This window comes from Trachurus japonicus, chromosome 1 (genome assembly GCF_045865225.1).
Source record: "Trachurus japonicus isolate A0001 chromosome 1, Traja_1.0".
NCBI classification, from domain to species: domain Eukaryota; kingdom Metazoa; phylum Chordata; class Actinopteri; order Carangiformes; family Carangidae; genus Trachurus; species Trachurus japonicus.
In genome coordinates, this window is record NC_140907.1 from 25709488 (window position 1) to 25731280 (window position 21793).

Consider the following 21793-nt stretch of genomic DNA (forward strand, 5'->3'; position numbering starts at 1 on the left):
GGATGCCTAATATGTGTGTTTAATGGACTGTAACATTTTACATATTGTTTTTGTGTTGTATCAGTATATTTTAAACCTCTGTAAATGAAAACAAATAATGCACAAATTGATCATCTTTTCAGAGGATGGGTGCAAGTACGTTTACATCTGGTTTGTTTATGTGATCACTTACATTTTTATATTAACATGTTTGGGGAAATGAAGTGTGCCATTTAATTTTCTTTCAAAATAAAAGCTCACCGATCACCCTAAAATGTCTGTCTTGTGATTTCAAGAGGTGAATAAGCCTGATTCTAATTTTTAACACAAACATACTGTATGTGTGGTTTTAATACCAAACACACATTGTGTCTTCTCTCTCTCATTGTTTAGTTAATTGATCTGGAGGACTCAGCTGTTGAGTTGGTCATTTATTGACATGGCATGTAGATTCCACACATGCCAAAGCAAAAGACGAGAGAATGGAAAGCATTCAGGGTAGAAACAATCCTAATCAATGTGTTTTATAGGGTGACATTCTTCATTGAGTAGGACCTATGTTTCACCCTTGTGATAACAGTTTGGTGCCAAGTCTCCACCTGATCTGTTTCTAGACTTGGTCTGGTTATGTGGAGATGTTCTGACTAACAAGTCAAGAATTATATATTAAATGTATATTTGATTATTGTGTTTATTTTTTATCACACCTCAGATTTCTTTATCAAAAACCAGCCGTCTCAGGTCCCCGGTGTCAGTTACAGATGATTGCCTCAGGTGAAGTTCAGTTCAACCTTGAGACCGTTGTAAGCACAAGTTGACAGTCAATTCACTGAAACAATCCAGTGTCTTTGAGATGAACTCTGATGAGTGCAGTGATCTCAATTATTACTTAACTTGGGTTTAATTCCTTGACCTAAATAAAGCTAAATAAAGTGAAAACTAAAACAACCACATGACTGACCAGTTACTCAGCGTCTCTATCTTCAGTATAAACAAAGATACTCTAAAGCCGTCTTTGGTATAAACGCTACTAATAAAAACACATTTTTCAAAGTAAACATTTTGTCCCAACTCTGTATACAGCTGAAATGACCCCTATGATCTTGCTACCACCACTGAGCAATATAAAATTGTGGTGAAACTAAAAGAAAATTTCCAAAAATCCAAAATGCCTGGAGAGATTTTATAGGATGTTTTTCAGGATGAAACCAAGATCCCTTTAACTGTAAAACAGAATAAACTTTTGGACTTTGGACCTTTCCAAGACAGCCAGTGCACTCTGTTGGAAAAGATGTGAAATCATTGAATGTGTGGTTTAGGGAGCTTAATGACTATAGGCGGTCTGGAAAGAATCACTTTCTGGAAGTCTATTTATACTTAGGAAGCAAACGTTAGTGATACTTTCCTGTCAAACAAAAAGACCTCCGGCTACAGTGTAAATGAGGTCAAACGGGGAAAAAAAGAAGAAATAAGAAAGAAAGCAAATTAAAACTGAAACTGAAACGATTGCAAGAAAGAAACAGATGAGAAAAATGATCATACAGATGTTGAGGGAGGAGGAAAACAACATTTCCCAGAGTGCTTCGGGAGCAGGGCAGTGCCACAACTGGGTGTGGCGCACACACGCGCACCCGTCATACAACACTCACGCGCAGCGCCTTTTTCCGAGCCGGGGCTTCTCTGTCCGTCCTTCTCCTCCTCCTCTCTGCTCTCCGCCGGGTCTCTCTCAGTCTGAGCTCCTTCTGTCCGCTGCTGCTGCTGCTCTTCTCTTCTCTGCGGTAAGTTGCTCCACATCACCGTGGAGGGTTCAGGTTCTCGTTTTAACTTTTTCCAGAGAAAGTTTAGCAGCATCAGTCAGTCAGGTGAGCGAGATCCGGGGTCCACCTGTAGACAAAAGGCGGACATGTCTTCTTGAGTCCACGGAAGTTTGACAGCTACTACTGAGAATTTGTTTTTAAAAGAAAAGACAGTAAAGAAGTTAAACACTGACGTTTTAAGTAAACTTCTCCAAGTCCTCAGTTTAGCATTGACGTGTTTCTCTCTTCAACAGATTTTCTTCCTACCGTTGAATAAACCTACAAGTCTGACGAAATGGTGAGTCACTTTCACTTAACACTTTAGTCTCCTAACATTACCGTTTCACCTAAGAACAATGCAAACTTTATATCAAACTTACAACCAGAGTAATAAAACCTGAACTAGTGTGTACTGTAAATAAAAAACCGTTATTTATGCAAATTTGTGACTCAACAGCTGTTTTTACACCGTGAACTCCAAGACAACGCCCACTTCAATCCACATTATACAATACTGGGACTTTGTCTTGACTGTTTAGAAACAGATGCATATTTATTCACTCTACTTTAGACAAGTTTACATGTCTTTACAGTTGATCCCAAACACACCAGTACTGAATCTATAGGATGTTGAACCAATGACAGAACATCTGGACAAGACAAACCATGTCCCCTCAGCTGAGTCAAAACTCTAACAGACGTCTATAATTTGGTTTATTTCAACAGATAATCAATAACCAATAACCTTTATTGATGAAACTTTACAGTTTATGGTGCTTTAAATGTCTTCTGTATGTGTATAGGATTGTATTACTATATTTGTGAGGACCAGACCATAATGCTGTTTGAGGAAGAGGTGCAGGGTAAAGACCTAGATACTGTATCATGTCGTTCCTTGCAAGTATAGAAAGACAAGAGTGTGTGTGTGTGTGTGTGCGTGTGCATGTTTGTGGAGCTGTAGAGAGTTTTCATTTGGGGAAGTTGGGAAGTTTGGTGTATGACTCATGTGGGCTGTATGCCATTCGGGTGGGTCTCCACCTCTCTCTCTCTCTCTCTGTTTAAAACTCCTGTTTCCACGTCTCGTCTGCAGCTGCTTAAAGCCGCCCTCCCTCTCTTAAAGGGGAACCAGTTCATTTTTACTGCACATCAGGGTGGAGCTGGTCCGTCATCATAAAATAATAATAATATAAATCATGATCATTTCTCATGAGGATGTGGCGCCTATCAGTCTCTGTCGGGGAGGGTGGAGGGTGGGGGTCAGTTATAATAAACTAAAATCTGACTTGACTGAGAAGATAAACCTGGTGGTATCTGTTTTTTCTTGTTGTCAGCAAATCCGGTGAAAATGATGTCTGTGTAGCTGAAGCCTGATGTAGCATGTTCCTTTGTGGCGCAGAGCTGCAGTGTTGGACAGAAACTGTTACAACCAATCAGTGAGTCTGTGACCTCTGCGCTGGGCGACATGATCAACGATGCTGTAGCTTGTGTTGAGTTAATCCCACATACCGTACACAGCATTGTAGGTGTAGATACTCACTTGCACCTGGTATTTGTATTAATTCGCAGATGAAAACAGTCCCTGACAAAAGCCTAATTTACTCCTGTTTGAGTAACATTTGTTAAACACGACTCTGACCTGCTGTTTAAAGGAGGGAGAAAAAAAAGTGAAATGAAAATGAAAAATGCTGCTGTGTGTGGCGTATTTAAAAACTGAAAGTCTTCAGTAGGGGAAAAAATGGTCTTGGCGCCACTACTGCTGCAGGATTTCAGAAACGCTGAGGTCATAAGTTCAAGCAGCCTCACTTTCTCACTGAAACTCTCCAAAAATACAGTATTAATATTCATATTCGTACTTTTAAAGACACACTGACATGTTTTAAAACATGTAGGCCTATTATACCACCTTATTTATGTCTGATAAGTTTTTTCTATCTTGTTCTTAAAAATTGTATCTGCTCCATTTCCTTCACTGAATAAACCAGAATATATTAACATTTAAAATATTAACCATTTAAATAACTCATAACTGCACTCTGAATAGTGAAAATGATCACAATGATCTTTTTTTTTATCTGCAAAGGAGTTAATATTCACATTCACAGCTCTGCACTATCGACAGTCAACATCCAGATACATTATGACTTTATGATAGGGGACTTCCCTTTTACGCAGTGAGTGACTGACATGGATTGTGTACTCTTTTGTCTCTATGGTAACAACGTCCATAAACGTGGGAAAGGAGTTAGTGATATGAGCTGTGTGGTGTCACTAGTCTGCGCCTTTGTACATATGTGTACGGTCAACACAGGAACCCCCTCAGCCCCCTCCCCACCTCAGTCGTGTCTGAACTGGCTCCACTCTGATACAGCAGCTAAAGTCTGAGTCCCACATTCCAGCAGAGACGATCTCTACATTGTGACGTTGTTGTTGTCTAAATGTCTCCTTGTTTACCCCGAGCAGCCGTCTGATTAGATTTTGTTTAGCTTGTGGTGCTGAGTGTGTTTATAAAAAAGAAAAAAAAAAAGAAAAGGAAAGCTCACGGATGTTTTTTTGCGTAATTCATCCTGCATTGAAAGACAAAATCCTGGTTGTTGGACGATCAGGGTGAGAATTCCTGAGACATTCCCGTGGTTTTCCTCCCTAAACACACACACACATACACACTCACACACCACCCCTTGCTCACTCTTTGCCCCTCGATATATGAAGCAGGCGCTCGACTATTTTATTGTTAATAAGTCAGAGGTTCAGGGTGGGGTCTGTGAAGACTGGAGCGCATTGTCACGGCACTAAACACTCACTAAAAATCAATCTTAAAGTTAATGTTTTTCTGCCTTATCACATCCTTACAGTCGTCAGTATCAGTCAGTCTGTTGCTTTGAAATATTTGGTCCACACTGAAAGCAATGATTAGCCACATAATCTTATTGATTTGCCATTTAGTTTCACTTCATCCATCTGATTTATAACACAGAACAAGTCTCAGATTGTTGGCAAATCAAAAGCTAAAAGATGAGGTGGGAAAATGCTTCTTCTTCTTCTTCTTTTTTTACGTAGTGGGAATGTGTGAATAAAGCAGTGTAATGGGAGACGGTGTGTGTGCACATCTGAATGGGTCTTTACAGAATTAACTTTAGTTAGTGCATCTAAAGGGAGGAAATCTTTGAATACCTCATATATGGACACAGTATGTTCAAGAAGGGAATGTCTTTGATTATTGCATGGAAACAAATCTGAGATATTTAATATGTTTACTGCAATAATTATGTCAGCAGTTATCTACAGGTTGAGTTATTGAGTGATATAACAAGTCAGGTGATGGAGGAAATATCAAGAGTTACATGTTTATAACTTCTCTGAAATGGAAATGGATAGATCCCTCTTTTATTTTTATTTACCTTTTTCTTATCACACTGAACTGTGGAAAGTTGTATTTGACATTTATTGAGTATTTACATTATAAAGCTATTGGTTTTGAATTAGTTGTTGTGTGCTCTAGGGGTTGTATCCTCTTATTGTGAGTAACAATGATATATTGTTGTACCTGTTTTTGATTGATTGTAATATTGTTTATAAATGTTTCACAGTGGCTGATGGGAATCTCACTACATTAAAAAAAATAACCCTCCTTGTGTGCACATCCTCTGTGTTACAGGCCAGCAGGGGAACTGTGAAAGCCAGCGGAAACTTCAGTGCCAGTGCGGATGCTGAGGCCCTGCACAAGGCCATGAAAGGCCTGGGTAAGTTGATGCGTGCCTGTGTTTGCGTGCGTGTACTGTATACTGTATCTGTTATCAGCAGCGTGTTATCCGATACGCTGGATGCACGACAGTCTGTAGTACTCCTTCAACAGACCAATGGGAGGGAGTTATTTGAAGAGTTCCTGCCTGAACAATTACTGTGGTAATCCCGGCGGTCTGCGCCAAGCTCCGCCCGCACTGCAGTGACTCATGAACGCATGAGAGGGGAAACTTGACACACACGGAGTAAACACATATGGCGTCCATACGTTTGAAGGCTGCAATTATGTGGGCGAAATACTCGTAGTCGACAGTCTGCTCGGACGGAGGAACGTCTGTCGTTATGTAATACAGTAATAATACACACGATGTTGTCACGTGAGAATAATCCTAAAACAAACACTCACACCTTGGCCTGAGTAACCATGGCGCTTGTTGCCGTAGGGACCGACGAGGATGCCATCTTGCAGCTGTTGACGGCTCGCAGCAACGCCCAGAGGCAGGAGATCAAGGCCACCTACAAAACCCTGTTTGGAAAGGTTAGACTGCCTTGATCGCACGTTACATCACATAACATATAACACAGCTCCAACATGAGGGGGCCGCTGTGCTCCAGACAGCATGTCGTCCAAACACGCACACACACGTCATGTTTATTCATGTTTGAATCCCACTACCTCCCCAGGAACTGAGTGTATCTTTGTAACCTTAAAAGCTTTACCTGTATGCATTCAGTCTGATCTGTGAAAAGAAAGTCATTCATTCACATATTACACTAGCTAAAACTACAAACTAGATAAATTACAAAAGCTTTTGCATTTCTCCTTTAATTAGAATAACTCATTTTCTACTTATCTAACATGCAACATGTTAAAATCTCCTTTAAATGATAAAAAACAATGCTAAATTGGACGCACACTTTAAGCAGTAGGAGGCAAATATTCAGGACTGAGAAAGAAGATATTGCACACACATCTGTATAATATGAAGATTATTTTCACCCAAGTCTAAAAATGACAGACGGTGGTTTCATGATCTGGACTATTTACTGGTCAGTGCGTGACGTAACGTAACGTGTTAATACGATATGTTCGTGCAGCTCTGTAGAGATATGAGTGGTATTAATCTTCTCATTTAGTCACATACAATAACCGGTGAAATCCTTCACTGCACAGCGTCACAGTGCTGTCACACATTCGTGCTGCACCAGAACTCAGTCCAGAACATTTTGTATCTGCACGACAGGATCTGATCAGCGACCTGAAGGGAGAGCTCGGAGGCAAATTCGAGACCCTGATCGTGGCTCTGATGACCCCACCCATCGCTTACGATGTGACATTACTCCGCAATGCCATCAAGGTACAGTAGGTGCTACAGCTCGCTAGTGAGCATACGGGGCTGGAAATGTTTAGCAGACAGAAACAGCTGGAAACTGAAACGTGAAGCGTGTGACGTTTCCACCTTTTCACCTGTAGGGGGCAGGAACCGACGAGAAGGTGCTGGTGGAGGTTCTTTCCTCCAGATCCTGTGACCAGGTGAAGGACATCATCGCTGGTTACAAACAGGGTAACACACACACACACACACACACACACACACACACATAGCATTTGCATTTGGTTTCACCCTGTAAATATTCAAAACAGAATAAGTAACAAAATCAAAGGAAAAAAAAACATTGGGCCTCATTCACCAATATCTTCTTAAGAATCTTCTTAGATTCTTTCTTAAGTTGCTCTTAAGAAATTTCTTTAAAAAACTCTTCGTCAAATTCATCAGCGTGTTCTTAAACAGCAGAAATGTTCGCAGCTGTGTTCTTACTGTAAATTGATATATGCCATCTCCTCGTGAGTTGAGAGTGCGTGCCAATTGATCCTAATCAACATAGGATGGGGCGGTGTTTGGCTCAGTTGGTAGAGCGCCCGCCCCATGTGTTGAGGTTGTAGTCCTCGCTGCAGGCGGCCCCGGTTCGAGTCCCGCGTCGGACGGCCCTATCCTGCGTGTCATTCCCCCCGTCTCTGCCTCCCATTTCCTGTCACACTCTCAGCTGTCCTATCGTATAAAGGCATGAAAAGCCAAAAAATATATACTTTAATCAACATAGGATTAGCATAGGTAACTGTCTCATCAATGCCCGTAAAAGGGCAGGAGACCGCAGGGCCGTGTGCACACAGAAACCACAGAAATTGAGCAGAGAAGGTGAAGTCCTGACATTGGCTGAAAACCGTGTGTCGTGCACAGTATCTGCCAGTGTGGCGTGTGTGGTCTACATTCTTTAAATTAGTTTGCACATGCATCTGTGTCATAAGTTTTTAATTTCATCACAGTTTTGAAAGATGCTTCTGGAGAAGTTGCCAGTAGTTGCTAATGATTGACAGAGTGGGAAACCACAAAAGCTGAAGTGAAGTAGTTTTCATTCCTTGTACTGATGTTTGTTCCTGAAAGGTTTACTCATTTATATTGGGCAGTTACAATTATTGTAGGTATATCTATAAAAAAAACAAACAAACAAAAAAAGAGCCTTATTGAACAAGGTTTTCCAGAGTTTAACAAAATCAAATGGGGCTTGACTGAGGTAACAGACGTTTGGCTAAACATTCTTAACTCAAGGACTAAGAAGCTTTCGACTGCATTTTAGAATAAAAAGGAATAAAAAGGAGAATGACGCTCTAAAAATAATGTTTTTTTCTTGCCTCAAAACATGTCACACATATTCACATATACAGTATAATACACGTGCAGTAGTTTAAAAGGTTATTAGACAGTGGTGGAGGTGTAAATAAATATTAATGCACACCTGCGTTTTATTTTGGTGCTCAAATGAATCAGACGTGCAGTGATAATAAAATTAACTCTCATGCAAATCACTGATGAATGAAACTGTGCTCTGTCTTGATTAGGAGTGTGTGCAACTTCACAACTTCAACGTAGTTTTTAGATTTCTTGTAAGATGTAGAGGAGGCAGCAGGTCACCATCTAATTTAGGCTTTTTTTTGTTATATTTAGGCTTTTAACATAAATGTTACAGTTTTTACAACAGCACACAAATAACCACGCAATGTAGTTGTTGAGTTTGAGTGAAAAAACAACAACACACTAGTTTGAAAGATGATGATTGCACTTTTCAAATCATTGTTGCCTACAGTGGTTGCTGTTGTGAAACTGTGAGCAGTGTTTTGAAACTGTGAGCAGTGTTTTGAAATGTGTGTTGCCAACTGCAAAAGAAAAACTCTGAAAATCAAGGAAACCTGAGTGTTTTTTTTCTCTCCTTTTTTTAAAACTACAAAACAAGAGTGTCTTAATCTTGTAAAAAAAAATTATTAAAACACTGTTGTGTGTTGTTGTCTGTTTCCCTCAGAGTATGATGCCGACCTGGAGGAGGACGTGTGTGGAGACACTTCAGGTCACTTCAAGAGACTTCTGGTCATTCTGTTGCAGGTAAACTTCTCTCATTTTCATTCAGTTTCCTCTTTTCCTTGTTTTATTGAGGCCTTTATTGAGTCATTTATTTGCTTTGAACAACGGTTTTTGGGGCGGGTGATAGATGTATAAAGCGCTTTGTAACATGGTGTTTGATTTATGATGGACATGCTTTGTCTCTCCTCAGGCGAGCAGACAGAGGGGGATCCAGAACGGAGAGATCGAGAACGATGCTCAGGTGAGTCAGCAGTTTTATTTCTGGTCAGTAAATAAAATAGCCTATTTATGCTCCTCACCATCAATGTTGTCTTTGTGTTTCTGTCTGCGGGTGTGACTGTCACATGTGTTTGTGGACAGGATTTAACTGTTGGGCTCTGAGCAAGATCAGCGGAGTGTTGTGTCTATGTGAGGGCGACTCTATGATGATGTTGTGACGCCCTCTAGTGGAGAGAGCAAGTAAAGAAATCTGAAAATTTCTTTGTGGAGTTTTAAAGATATTTAAGAGACATAGAAATTGTCCAGTTGTATATAAAGGATGAGCTGCTTTCTTCTAATCCATCTCATTTTTGATTTTTTAAGACCTTTTGCATCTGTGTGCGCTTTAATTAGTCCAGTATTTAATTTGCTGCATCAGCCAAAAACAGGCATTACTGTCTGGCCTCATTTCCAGAGCTACAATTTGTAAAATATGTTCTTCATTATAATATATTTGAACTTAACTTCATCTTTAGTCTTAAAGTCTGAACCTGAATGAATGAATGATCGCACTTGAATTGATTGTAACTCAAACTGTTTTTAGATTTTTGGATGATTTCAAAGGATGAACTTAGTGTGATAGTGGTACATTAGTACATTACATTACTGTTGTCATTCCAGGCCCTGTTCAAGGCAGGAGAGGAGCATTTTGGCACTGATGAACAAGCATTCGTCACCATCCTGGGCAACAGGAGCGCCGAACATCTCAGGAAAGGTGTGTGTGTGTGTGTGTGTGTGTGTGTGTGTGTGTGTGTGTGTGTGTGTGTGAGTGTGTGAGAGACAGAGAGAGACGTGTTCATCAAGCGTGAGAAAGCTACCATATTTAGTTTGCCATATTTAGTGTGCACTTGTTTCACGATCAGTCTAATGCTGAAGCTGTGTGTGTGTTTCAGTGTTTGACGCTTACATGAAGCTGTCTGGGTATGAGATGGAGGAGAGCATCAAGAGGGAAACATCTGGCGGCCTGAGAGACCTGCTCCTCGCCGTGGGTACGAGACAAATCCATACTTTTAAACCAGTTCTGCATTCTTCTTCTTTTTTTTTATAATAACAACAATTTTCAAATTGTCTAAATCATTTCTGTCTTTGCTTTACAGTGAAGTGTGCCAGGAGTGTCCCAGGCTATTTTGCTGAGACTCTGTACTACGCCATGAAGGTAAACAACAGCTGTGGAGGTTTAGAGTGAGGATTTTTGAACACCACACATTAACATACCTCTGATTGATGATGGTATTATAGGGGGATTTTGCAACCTTAAATTTTCCTCATACAGATTTAGGAGTTTTGTCTTACAGTAAAGTAAAATCGTTATTATAAAATCAATCTTGATGATGTGGAAAACTCTTTCAAAGCCATTAAACATAGAAATAGATAGATGGAAATCATTTTTTAAAAAAAAAAAAGATGGGCAATAAGCCAGAGAAGCAGATTATCTGGAGTTATGTCTGTCATTTTGATGCAGATCTAATTCTATTTTCAATCATTTATGTAGGAAATTGTGCAGCCATGACATATTTTTGCAGTCTGTATGCACTTTTTGTTGTCAAATCACATTTACGTGACCACCACGTGTACAGTCCACAGGAAAAAAAAAAAAAAAAATCAGTGCTATTATGCAATTATGCTGTTTATGTTTATCAGGGCGTATGTTTATGTGTCTGTTGCAGGGTGCGGGCACTGACGACAACACGCTGATCAGAGTGATGGCGTCTCGTTGCGAGGTGGACATGATGGACATCAGAACTGAGTTCAGGAGGAAGTTCGCCTGTTCTCTGCACTCGATGATCAAGGTACAACGATCAACAAACTGCATGACTCACACACTACTAACACGTACCTCCACCGGTTGACACTCTGAATCCTTTCCCCTGCCTCCTCTCTTAAACTTTTACTGCATGTTTGTGTTACAGGGAGATACCGGCGGCGACTACCGTAAGGCTTTACTGTTGCTCTGCGGTGGAGATGACGCGTAATCGTGGCAACAAGCAATAACAGGAACCACACCTGAAGTGCCTCTTCGTCAACTCACAGAAACAAGCTAATACAAATTCGAAGTTCATTTCAACAGAACTCTTTGTTCTGTGTGTGTTGTGAGACACAGCATCATCAGGTTTTTTTAATCTTGAGTCCAAACGTTGTCTTTGAAGGGTAGCTAACATTTTGTTCATGTTCACATTAATGAAGCTTTTGGTCGACTAATATCTTCCCTATAGCCAATGTTTAATCATATATGATCCCAAAGCATCTGACTACATTAGTTTGTTTTTTTGCACTTTGTACGGCAGAATCAATATGCAATAAATAATGTTTCATTTGATGTAGTGCAAGAGTGAATGATTTGTTAAACATGCACTGACATTTCATGACCACTAGAGGGAGGAAGAGCAGCTTTAAAGGAGCAGCTGTTTGCTCACCACAGCACCTCAAAGAGCATCCAGGCCATCATTTATCCTTCTATGAGGCAGCAATGAAAAACACCTTAGCTCTCTTAGTCAGTTTTGAGACACTTACACATAAACATTTCCATTTTACTCTACTATATTTAGAGTAATCCACTGCTCTTTGTAAAACACTGCATATTATTTGACAGCTACACTAACAGCTTACTTTTTACACACAGTGATTTCTTTTGAAATGATGCATGATTATAAACTACAGTAAAAAAAAATATCCCCTTGCTCAACCATTTATCAGGATAAAAATGCCAATGCACAAATACATAATCAATAATAACTATAGTCCAGGCCAATAATTTCATAGTCTGGATGCAGTCATTCTGCCTGATAAGTCCTAATATCTAATGGTTAACATTTTGATAATAATATCTTATGTATTATGAAGACTTGATCCTAACTTCTCACACATCATAAACACACTCTTAGCATATCTAAATTATCTGCTGTCAATACAGCAATAATATTGATCATGCAGTTGCAGGATAATCAAAGTTGTGAAAGTATTACGTGAGTCTCATGTCAGTTCACCCAAATCACAGGGGTCATTGCACAGGTTTAATTTGTCCAGGTTTTGAGAGTGTCAACACTACAGTGAGGCAAATGAATGGACTTTCATTTATAGTTGTTTAGGGTAACCTGATGGCCTGATGGCCTCATGCACCTGAATTAACACCTTTAGATTAGAATAAAAGTGACTGTTGCAACTGAAATGATGCAAAAAGAAAATGTTTTGTGTTTTAGTGTATGCATGTGTGTGTGTTGGGTTGAAGGAGGGGTTACCTCAGGTCCTGTTACACTCTTGTTATTCTTTCCGCAGAAGCGGCAGCCATTGATTGTTGCCACAGACACAGGCAGCCAATAACGAGGTCTGAACGGCAGGGTGTGGGGGTCAGGCCACCTCGAGCCACAGGAAGAACAATACCTCCGACTCCTCCCCCTCGCTGTTTTTGCGTGTTTTAGGGTGTGGAAGTCTGTGGGTAGGCGTGGGTTCGCTCAGCTTTGTAGGTCAGATCTGAACTACTTAGTGAAGCGTTGAGTCGGGTTCTGATGTTTTTCTCCCCTCCTGACATCCAATCCCCTCCCCTCCCTTTCCCTCCTTCATCACACTGGCTGAAGCTCTGTGAAGTTCAAGCTCCAGTTGACTCTGATGGGAAGTTTGTTTTTCCAGTCACAGCTGCCGTTACACACCGATGATGACAAAACTTTCTTAACTGTCTGAACTTGCAACCGGGGATGAATGGAACAAATCTGTCCAAAGCTAACACTGATGCTATGGATCAATTAATTCCTCTTTTAAGCAAAATGCCAAACTTTTCTACAACACTGGAGCTTCTCAAAAGTGAGGCTTCATGGATGATAGAAAAGTTTGTTTGTTTTTTGACATAGCTGTGCTTTGTTGAACAAAACACACATGTGAGGAGCCCTGCGGGTCCTGGGAATGGATAAGTGGTGCAGTGATAAAATGCAGGATGAAGTCTGTAGAATTACTCGGATTTCATCAATTGCAAAAAATGAAGAAAGGCACATTATCCATTTGTTTAAAAAAAAAGAAGCTTTGGATGGTTTCATGTCAACACTGCTAAATGTCACTGTTGATGAAAGAGCATGGGACTGACTTTCCCCGCTGCTCTCATGACCTTACACCAAGTGATGACTACAAAACCACAGTGTAATCTGGCAGTGGAAGCTGTCACAAATCCACAACAGTGAAATTCCTGAGGGCGTTCCCTGGTATTATATAGGCTCACTGGTTTCAGAGTCACGTTTAAGTCTTTCATGTCAAACCATCCCACAACCAACGACACTAACCATTTGTGTGAAATTGTATCATAATTACAGTGTTAAGTCTTAATTCATGAATAAAATGTGTTAATTGAGGTCCCCATGATCTTCACCTTTAGCCTTTGACCACCAAAATCTAATCACATCCCCGAGTCCTATAGTGGACATTTGTGTCAAATGTGAAAGGATTTTAGGAGATTGGGTCACTGTGATCATGATCTTTGACTAAAAATCTAATCAGTTCATCCTTGAGTCCTAGTGGATGTTTGCACACCATTTGAGGAGGTTGCATCAAGGCGTTAACAAGATTCAGTGTCCATGGGAATGAGATGGATGGACAGCAACGCAAAAACGATACACCGCTGGTTGTGACTGTCACCATTGTAGAGACGTTAAAACAATCAAGAGAAAATTAATGCGATATAATCTACTGGCAGGTATACTGAGATTCAAGTTGCTAAAATACAACTTGGAAGATAAGAGGCACCATGCAAACCACAAATCAGATACTGCATTGTACAAACTGCCAGAGCTCAGTTGGTTGGTGGGTGGATACATAGTACGGTATGTAGGAAGGAAGGAAGGTTAAGTGGTGTGTGGGTTTGGTGGATCAAAATCAAGCAAATCTCGAATCTTTGGTTGGGAGGCACTGTTTTAAAGGGATAATTCAACATTTTGGCAAAAAACTGCCCCAGACAGGAACGTGCATCAGCGGTTTTGCAGGAATTTACCTCTAAAACAACTCTGTCTCATAACGTTCTGTTATTATCTCATAGCATGGTGAATGTGCAGGTCACAACTTGTCCACGAGAGCGTTTTGGAGTTGTTGGATTGTGTATTTGATGAGTTTGATGAGGGAAACCAAGAAATCCCATGAGCCTCGGTAGCGTAGCTCTGAGCAGCTCACGGCTCTGCTCTGTTGTTCTAAAAATAGCTTGCACCAACAATTAAATGTAACGGACCGACTCCTAAAACTATAGGGATTATGACAATGGGCCAATTTGCCAAAATGTTGAACTATCCCTTTAAAAGACCCAACCAAATCCTGGTGGGGCAAAAATATATCCAAACATTGACCTTCAGGTGATCTGCAGTCCCCAGTTTTTCGTAACAAAAAGGTCCTTGTGGCTTATGTATTTTTCTCACCTCTGTTAATGATACTAAACCCAGGAAAGCTTCTCTCGTCTTTCAATGTGCAGAAAAGCCAACGCTCTCTCTCTCTCATTGTGTCCCAAATACAGCAAAGACCAGTTCCTTCCTTTGACATCAAAGTCAAAGTTGAAACGCTCCGGAGAAGAACAAATGCCATCAAACAATCTATTTGGCTTAGAGACCTGTTTTCACCTGTTCAGCAGTAAATCACCTGGTCAAAGGTGGATCTGCTTTGTGTATGATTGAGCATGCTTTTTACTTGTAAAGTTCAAAGGATTTAGAAGACAATATCTCAATACCTTGAGTAGAGTAATCAAAGGCCAGTGCTCCCACGGGTGTTAGTTTGGTTTGTAAAGCATCAAAACCACCTTTTACAGAGACAAGATGAAGCTTGCACCTATTATGCCAGATATGTAAAGGGCACACATACCAAAACATGACTCCAGACACGTTAATAGTTACTGACATTAATGGGTTTTCCTTCAGGGATTTCCTCACCTCATTAAAATATTACAGGGGTTACTGACAGTTGGAGAGCATTTATCTTGACAGGGCTGCGAATCTGTTGTACTTGCAGGCTTTTCATGTCACTGAAAACTGTACGCGTGGAGAATTAAGGGGCATTCCACCAATTTTACACGTCAAAGTCTGTTTACTAGTCGTGGAGTACATCATTCAGCTTCGGAAAATGCTTTCAGACGCCGCGAAGGAGCTTTATTTTGCCTCGAGGTGGAAATGAAAGGAGAGTAATGATGTCACTATACTCCATGTAAACCCCCTTCACTGGCACGTTTCCCTCAGATTTGGGTGTGTCCACCAATTTCTTGTAAGTTTTCCAAAGCAACATTTTCCCTTTGATACAAAACCATCTCTGAAGCTTCAAACACACTCTTGAGCCTACAACTGTTTACGATACAGTGTTTTTACTGATTTATGGGGTGGAGAGACGGAAGAGGGCTCTATTATTTTTATTTTTTATTTTTTTGCGTTTTGTAAAGTTTGAGGATCCCATGCTTTAATAGATGGTTAGCAGCATATAGATTAACGGTAGTTAGAATCCTATCCCTATCCAGCTGTACCACTGAAGTGATGCCTAAATGTTAATCTAACTTTCTGTATTTCAAAGCTATTTGGACACCAATACTTTCTCTCACGGTTTGTACAAGGCAACAGGAAAGACAACCCAAATTTAGACATTCAGGAAAGTAACGGGTAACAGGTGATCTGGCAAATAACTGCTGTGTTGTACACTGTGGGCTGATTAGTGGATTGGAAACAGGTAGGGAAAGTGTGGGAGTCAGGGCTGGGTGATTACTGAACAAAGGGGTGAGCAGGAGGGCGTGGTGGAGTCAGGTGACGACATCTGGTGGGCAGATGGAGGCAAGAGACAGTTTCCATATTGCTACTTTACAACTTGAGGTTAAATATCTTCATGTTTTAGAAACAAGGGAATTAAGAATATACATCTGAGCAGACATCTGATATGTCTGCTGTATGTTACTGTAGGCCTACACATCTATGAATTACAAATCTATGAATCACATCTATAAGGTACATTAGCCTACATGCCTGTGGGCAAGAATGTGTGTGGTGTTAATGTTACACTGTACAGAGTTGGCACTGTAAGCCACTGAAAACCCAAATGATAGAGTCAATGTTTTCATTCTTTCTCACACTCGCACACACAGTCACGTACACACACCCTACCTTCAAGAGCAAACATGTCACCAGTGCTAAAATCCAGTACCTGTTGAGTTAAAGATCTTTTATCAGGCCTGCGTGGAAACAAGTGGTTGTATTGTGGACAGGCTTTCACACCACTCCCAGTTTAACTTAATCGGTTGGGACAGATTTAGAAAATTGATTTATCTTTCAGTTATTTTATCTTTAAATTAGTTAATTATTCACTCCATAAAATGTGAGGAAAAAATCCCCTGTTCAATGAATATGGATTTCGCTTCATAGAAAGCCTCTTAAAACCCACTGTCCATAACCTGCTCAGCAACAACAAGCACACAGACACAGATTCCTTCCACAGTTATGGAGCATTGAGCCAGATATTTCCTTCAGGAGTTGGTGGAGACCCAAAATTAGCGCTGCAAGATTGTTGAAACTTGATTCATATTGAAACGAAAAAGTGAGTGAATACTGAACTAGCATTAATCAGGCTAATGAATAATAACGTATAGCTCTGTCACCGATGGAGGCGTAAATAAGCCTCTGATGATGATAACCATATGGATGATGAGACTTTAATGTTATGTTTGTTCCCCTTCTTACTACAGATTCAAGGACTTATCTTTGATGGTGATGGCTCGTTAGGTCAAAGTTTACTCTTCACTATGGAAACAAGAAGGATCCAGTCCCTGAATTGGGACACAGCTACGTAGTGTTTCAGAAAATGAACGATGAACTCAGCAGCTCAGCTCACGTTCCTTCTGTTTGATCGACAGTCAAGAGCCGGTGAAGCTCTGTTTAAAACATAAGCAAGAGGCAAACCCTCTGTAAAACAGAGAGCTGTGAATGTTTAGTAATTACTAAGAATTACTTGCCTGCTGTTGATCAACTGAGTAATTTAGATTGGACATTGGCTACACATGCCACCATTTGAAGTGCAGAGAGTTAAAAACCCAACCAGACTCTGCAGTTCTTCTGCTCTTTGTCTAAACCAATTATCTTACACTATCCTGATGGTGGATCACCTTTTCATCAAAGCCTGTTCCAGCCCAATAGGCACAGCAGAAATAAACTCACATCATGATTCACAGAGGTGATGAAAAGGTGGTGGATCATGACAGCACAGACTTTTGGATGGTTTCCCCATTTCCTCCTTAACCGCTAACCTGTAACTACTTCCTCTCTGGCTGTGTGGTGGTGATGGAATGTGACCTTGAGCGAGTCAATAAAACAATATGTCTATAAAAAATCCCTTTTGTGCCATCAAAGAGAGCGGACTTCCGTTAAAAGGTGGAAATTACTCCCCAGCCGGCTTTTTAAGTGTGTGTTTGAGGGGACAAAGAGCAGCAGGTCAGAGGTGATGAAAGGTCAAGAGCAGACAGGAAAACATAAAAATCCACATCTGGGGTTGCACTTGTTCAGGGATTACACACACACACACACACACAGCTGGATCATAGCAGTCTTTGCTTCCAGTCTTGTTGTATGGCGAGGGTTGCTATAATGCAGTTGGCTGCTGTCACTCAGAAAGTCATTAGAGAGACTGGAGGGCCCTGCAAGTATGTGGTACTTTGACCTGAGGGCACGTTAGCCAACAGTAGTGTGATTCACAAATGGTTTCATCTGCCTGAAAGTGTATTCATCACTATGTGAGAAGATCCTAAAGACCCTAAAAAGTCTTGTTTTCCAAGAACAAGTGCTACTGTGAACTTGCTTTTTACAGTCTAGTTAAACAGTAGTCAGGTGCCCATACTGTACGAACAGAAACAGTCCTCCAGTAGTAAACTCATTATGTATTTCTAATGCAAGTGATTCATGTGAATCTTCAGTCGTCACAATGAAACAAGTCAAATAGTATATATTTATTAATTCTGCAGGGGAACAGGCTCCAACCTTGGCTGATATCCCCTTGATCTGTCCAAGTCAGACTGCTAGACAACTCATATCAATTTCAGATATTTATTTTATTCTTTACTAGGCACCTGACAATTGTGAACTTAACGTTTTAACAATTTAGGGAGTATGATGAAATACTGTGAACTTAACCTTTTAAGAATTGTGTCCCCATCCTGACACACCACTCCCTTTCAAATTTCTGAGGATGTCTTACACAGCTTTATACTGTTTCTAAAGATGACCTTTAAGTAGTTTTAAAGGTGTTCAACACTGTGAGTCCTCGGGAAGCAGGAATCACAATTAGGTTTCTGAGTTCAGCACCAGGACAAGACAGATGAGCATTTTTGTTTTGAAACTGATCGTTATATCTTGAGAGGACACATGATTAGGCCACATAAATAAAGAAAACTGACACTCGGAGGTATACAATCTTTAAACTTGACTTGTATTGGTTGGAAAAAACTTCTGTTCACTGTTTACAGAAACAACACTGCTTCAGAGTAAATAGCAGAAATAGATAATTTGGTGTTCTTCAGTGTCTATTTTCACATTTAGCCTACAATCCAATTCCTATATTATATGGGTGTTCATACAACCATCTGCCTGTGCTTGTTAAAGGTCAAATGTTTTATATTGTTCAAGGCAACAGAGCACATTGTACAAATGTATAACATTATTCCTGGTGCAGAAATTCAGTCATGTTCATATGTGGCTGAATGATAAAGTTCACCAGAGGTAGAATAAAGCATCACTCTTCTTTAATCACAAATTGTCAATTCTGTGATAAACAGTGGTGGAAGAAACATTCAGGTTCTTAACTTAAAAAAAAAAACATCATAAAAAAAATCACACTCCAAAAATATTCTATAACAAGTAAAAACTTGACTTAACTTAGACAAAGCAATGTCAGATCCTGAACTGACTTTAGGATTTGTGAGTGTAGAACAGACGCAGTGGCAGAAAGTAGTTGTTTTCAGTTCAAAGTTAATTAATTGATTAATTAATCCAAGTCCAGATCATGTAAAATCTTGTGTCTTGTTCTGTCTTTGTGTGTTTTAACTGTTGTGTCCAAAGCCAATTTTAAATGAATGTCAGAAAAGGAAATATAATGAGGTAAAAAAAAACAACTACAGCTAGCAGACCTTTTATATTGACCTACTCCATTCCTTTTATACCTGTATGCACGTCTGTATGTCTATCTTAAGTGCTTTTTGTTGTGTGAAGTGTCCTTATGTGTCCTAAAGGTGCTAATAGGATATAAATAAAATGTCTTATTCAGGTAGGTCTTTAAATTGTACTTCTAAATGTTATTACCTGAGTATCTGAACTTCCCACTACAGGGAGTCAAAGGTGATAAATTACTGAATTTAATGGAGGTAAAATCTTCACCTATAGGATTTATAAACATGACTGCATAGAAAAATAAACACATGATAAATATGCACACCTGTATGACTAATGCAAAACTTGAAATATTGGTGAATGTGGTCCTATAACTGAAAAGGCTGAGCAGACCATAAATGATTTCCAAAGTTAAAGGGATAGTTCACTCATTATCTACTCACCCTCATGCCGACTAAGGGCTGGGAGAGTCCTCCGTGCCTTCTCGGGGGTCCGCGCAGCAGTAGGCTATTTGTCCATCTAATGGTTGTGAATGGTGCTCACTTTTCTTCGTCCAAAAAGACACACCAAAAAACAACCAAATACTTCCATAGTGCTCGTCTGTAATGTCCCTCTTGTATTGAAGCCCCGACATGAGAAATTGTTCCGAAAAAAATTAAATAAGTCTATATTTTAAGCTTGTTTGTAGCGGAAGCTCCTCGTGTCTCAGTTCACTGCTCTTCCTGTGTCAGTGAAAATCTCGCGTGATTTGCACTGACCGACCGGCGGAACAATTTCTCATGTCGGGGCTTCAATACCAGAGGGACATTACAGACGAGCAGTATGGAGGTATTTGGATGTTTTTTGGTGTGTCTTTTTGAATGAAGAAAAGTGAGCCCCATTCACAACCATTATATGGACAGATACTGCTATGGACCCCCGCTGTAACTCCGAGAAGGCACGGAGGACTCTGAAAATTCTCCCAGCCCTTAGTCGACATGAGGGTGAGTAGATAATGAGTGAAATTTGAATTTTGGGTGAACTATCCCTTTAACATCTGTTGACGCGTGTGCCTCATCATGATAAATCCTGCTGTTCAGTCGGATCAAGTCCACCTCCACCTCAGGGCTGTGAGGCTAACAGTCGGATGACCCCTGCACCATTGAGAAGAAGAAGGAGCACACACTGGCCCATGAGCTGTTGCAGTACTCTTCGGCCTTTTTCTGGTGGTCCGCGCGCGTGCAGTTGCTGGGTTTGGAGGAGGTGGTCGTGGGGCGGGGGCGGAGAGGGCGGGGCTGCTGCTGCTGCGGTGGGACGATGTCCGAGTCCCCACCGGACTGAGCGGACATCACGGAGCTGGTGACGTCCAGCTTGAAGTGCGCATCGCGGGGCGCGCGCTTACACATGCCAGCCTTCACCTGCGCGCGCTCATCCGTGCACACTTTGTCTTGCAGCCGTTTGATCGCGCGGGCCACTTGTTTCCAGAAGCCCTTGGGGTCGGACCGGTACCCGGGGCAGCCCTGCGGTTTGCCGTTGTACTCACACTGCATGTCGGTGACCCCGCCTGTGACGCGCGCCTTCGGGTTCTCACACTTGACCGACAGCTTCACCGCCGCGCCCCCCTCCTCGTCTCTCGCCCCCCACCTGCACTGCATCTGGTTCTTGAGGGAAAACTTCCCGCCGCCGGTCGCTACTGCTGCAGCCTTGCTCCCGCCGCTCCTCCATGCCTTGGCGGCGGATGGGACCACGCCACCGGTCTTGTTCCCGCCGCCGCTCCTCGATGCCTTGGCGGCGGATGGGACCCCGCCACCGCGAGTCTTACCGGAGGAGAGAGAGACTTGCTGGCAGAGGAAGAAGGCCAACAGCAGCCAGGGAGCGAGAGTCCTCAGCAGCAGCAGCATGTCGACTTTTAGAAGACAATTACACACTGGAAAGATACAGACATAAATGTTTAAAATTAGATGTTGGGTGCTTGGAAAATAAAAGAAGAATCTAGTGAAACAAAAACTATTTAGCCCTCAATATCAACTTGCAAACAAATATTAATGGATTTGTTTCAGAGGACAACTCTATTACGCACATGCCTATACAAATATACAATTAAAAACTGCTATAAATCAAGAGTCTGCTGTGAGGTCAGTGTGGCTACAGGCTAATGTAAAACTCTAGCTATTTGTTTATTTGGATCCCCATTAGCTGTTACTCCTGCAACAGCTACTCTTCCGGGGTCCATGTTAAAACATGCATTTAAATTCAAATAATAATATTTTACATTAATACATTTTCAACACTAATTTCCGAACTACACATGCTTATACATTCACACAAGCACACACACACACAGCACAGGCCTATAAAACAAGTTTCCAAAAACACTGAGGTAAAAATTCATAAAAAAGAAAATCAAAAAAATCAGCAAAAAACAGGTCTTTCAGGCCTTTACCCAAGAAATTAAACTATTAAAACACCAAAGTATTAAAACACCAAAGTCAAATAATGAGCCAAACTTACCGTTAATGACAACTGTCCTGTGCGTAAA

At 40.9% G+C, this 21793-nt stretch overlaps 2 protein-coding genes across 2 annotated transcripts; one reads left to right on the forward strand and one right to left on the reverse strand.

The window, feature by feature from the left end:
• Positions 1-1668: 1668 nt before the first annotated feature.
• On the forward strand, positions 1669-11507 carry anxa5b (annexin A5b). The gene is made up of 13 exons (XM_085782334.1): positions 1669-1757; positions 2030-2073; positions 5431-5515; positions 5960-6054; positions 6761-6874; positions 6991-7081; positions 8874-8953; positions 9123-9173; positions 9812-9905; positions 10084-10179; positions 10288-10346; positions 10858-10980; positions 11101-11507. Exons 2-13 carry the CDS (start codon positions 2071-2073, stop codon positions 11161-11163), a joined length of 954 nt encoding a protein of 317 aa, XP_085638460.1. The 5' UTR covers positions 1669-1757; positions 2030-2070; the 3' UTR covers positions 11164-11507.
• An 8602-nt stretch (positions 11508-20109) lies between these two features.
• fgfbp1b (fibroblast growth factor binding protein 1b) lies at positions 20110-21793 on the reverse strand. Its single transcript, XM_085792188.1, has 2 exons — positions 21766-21793; positions 20110-21181 (listed from the first exon to the last, which is right to left on the reverse strand). The coding sequence occupies exon 2, from the start codon at positions 21153-21155 to the stop codon at positions 20391-20393; it is 765 nt and encodes a 254-aa protein (XP_085648314.1). The 5' UTR covers positions 21156-21181; positions 21766-21793; the 3' UTR covers positions 20110-20390.

Bases quoted from the DNA above. Each gene is read 5' to 3' on its own strand.
- anxa5b (XM_085782334.1), top strand. The intron at 8,954-9,122 runs GTAAACTTCTCT...GTCTCTCCTCAG, and splicing joins TTCTGGTCATTCTGTTGCAG to GCGAGCAGACAGAGGGGGAT. The intron at 9,906-10,083 runs GTGTGTGTGTGT...TGTGTGTTTCAG, and splicing joins CGCCGAACATCTCAGGAAAG to TGTTTGACGCTTACATGAAG.
- fgfbp1b (XM_085792188.1), bottom strand. From the start codon at position 21,155: ATGCTGCTGCTGCTGAGGACTCTCGCTCCCTGGCTGCTGTTGGCCTTC.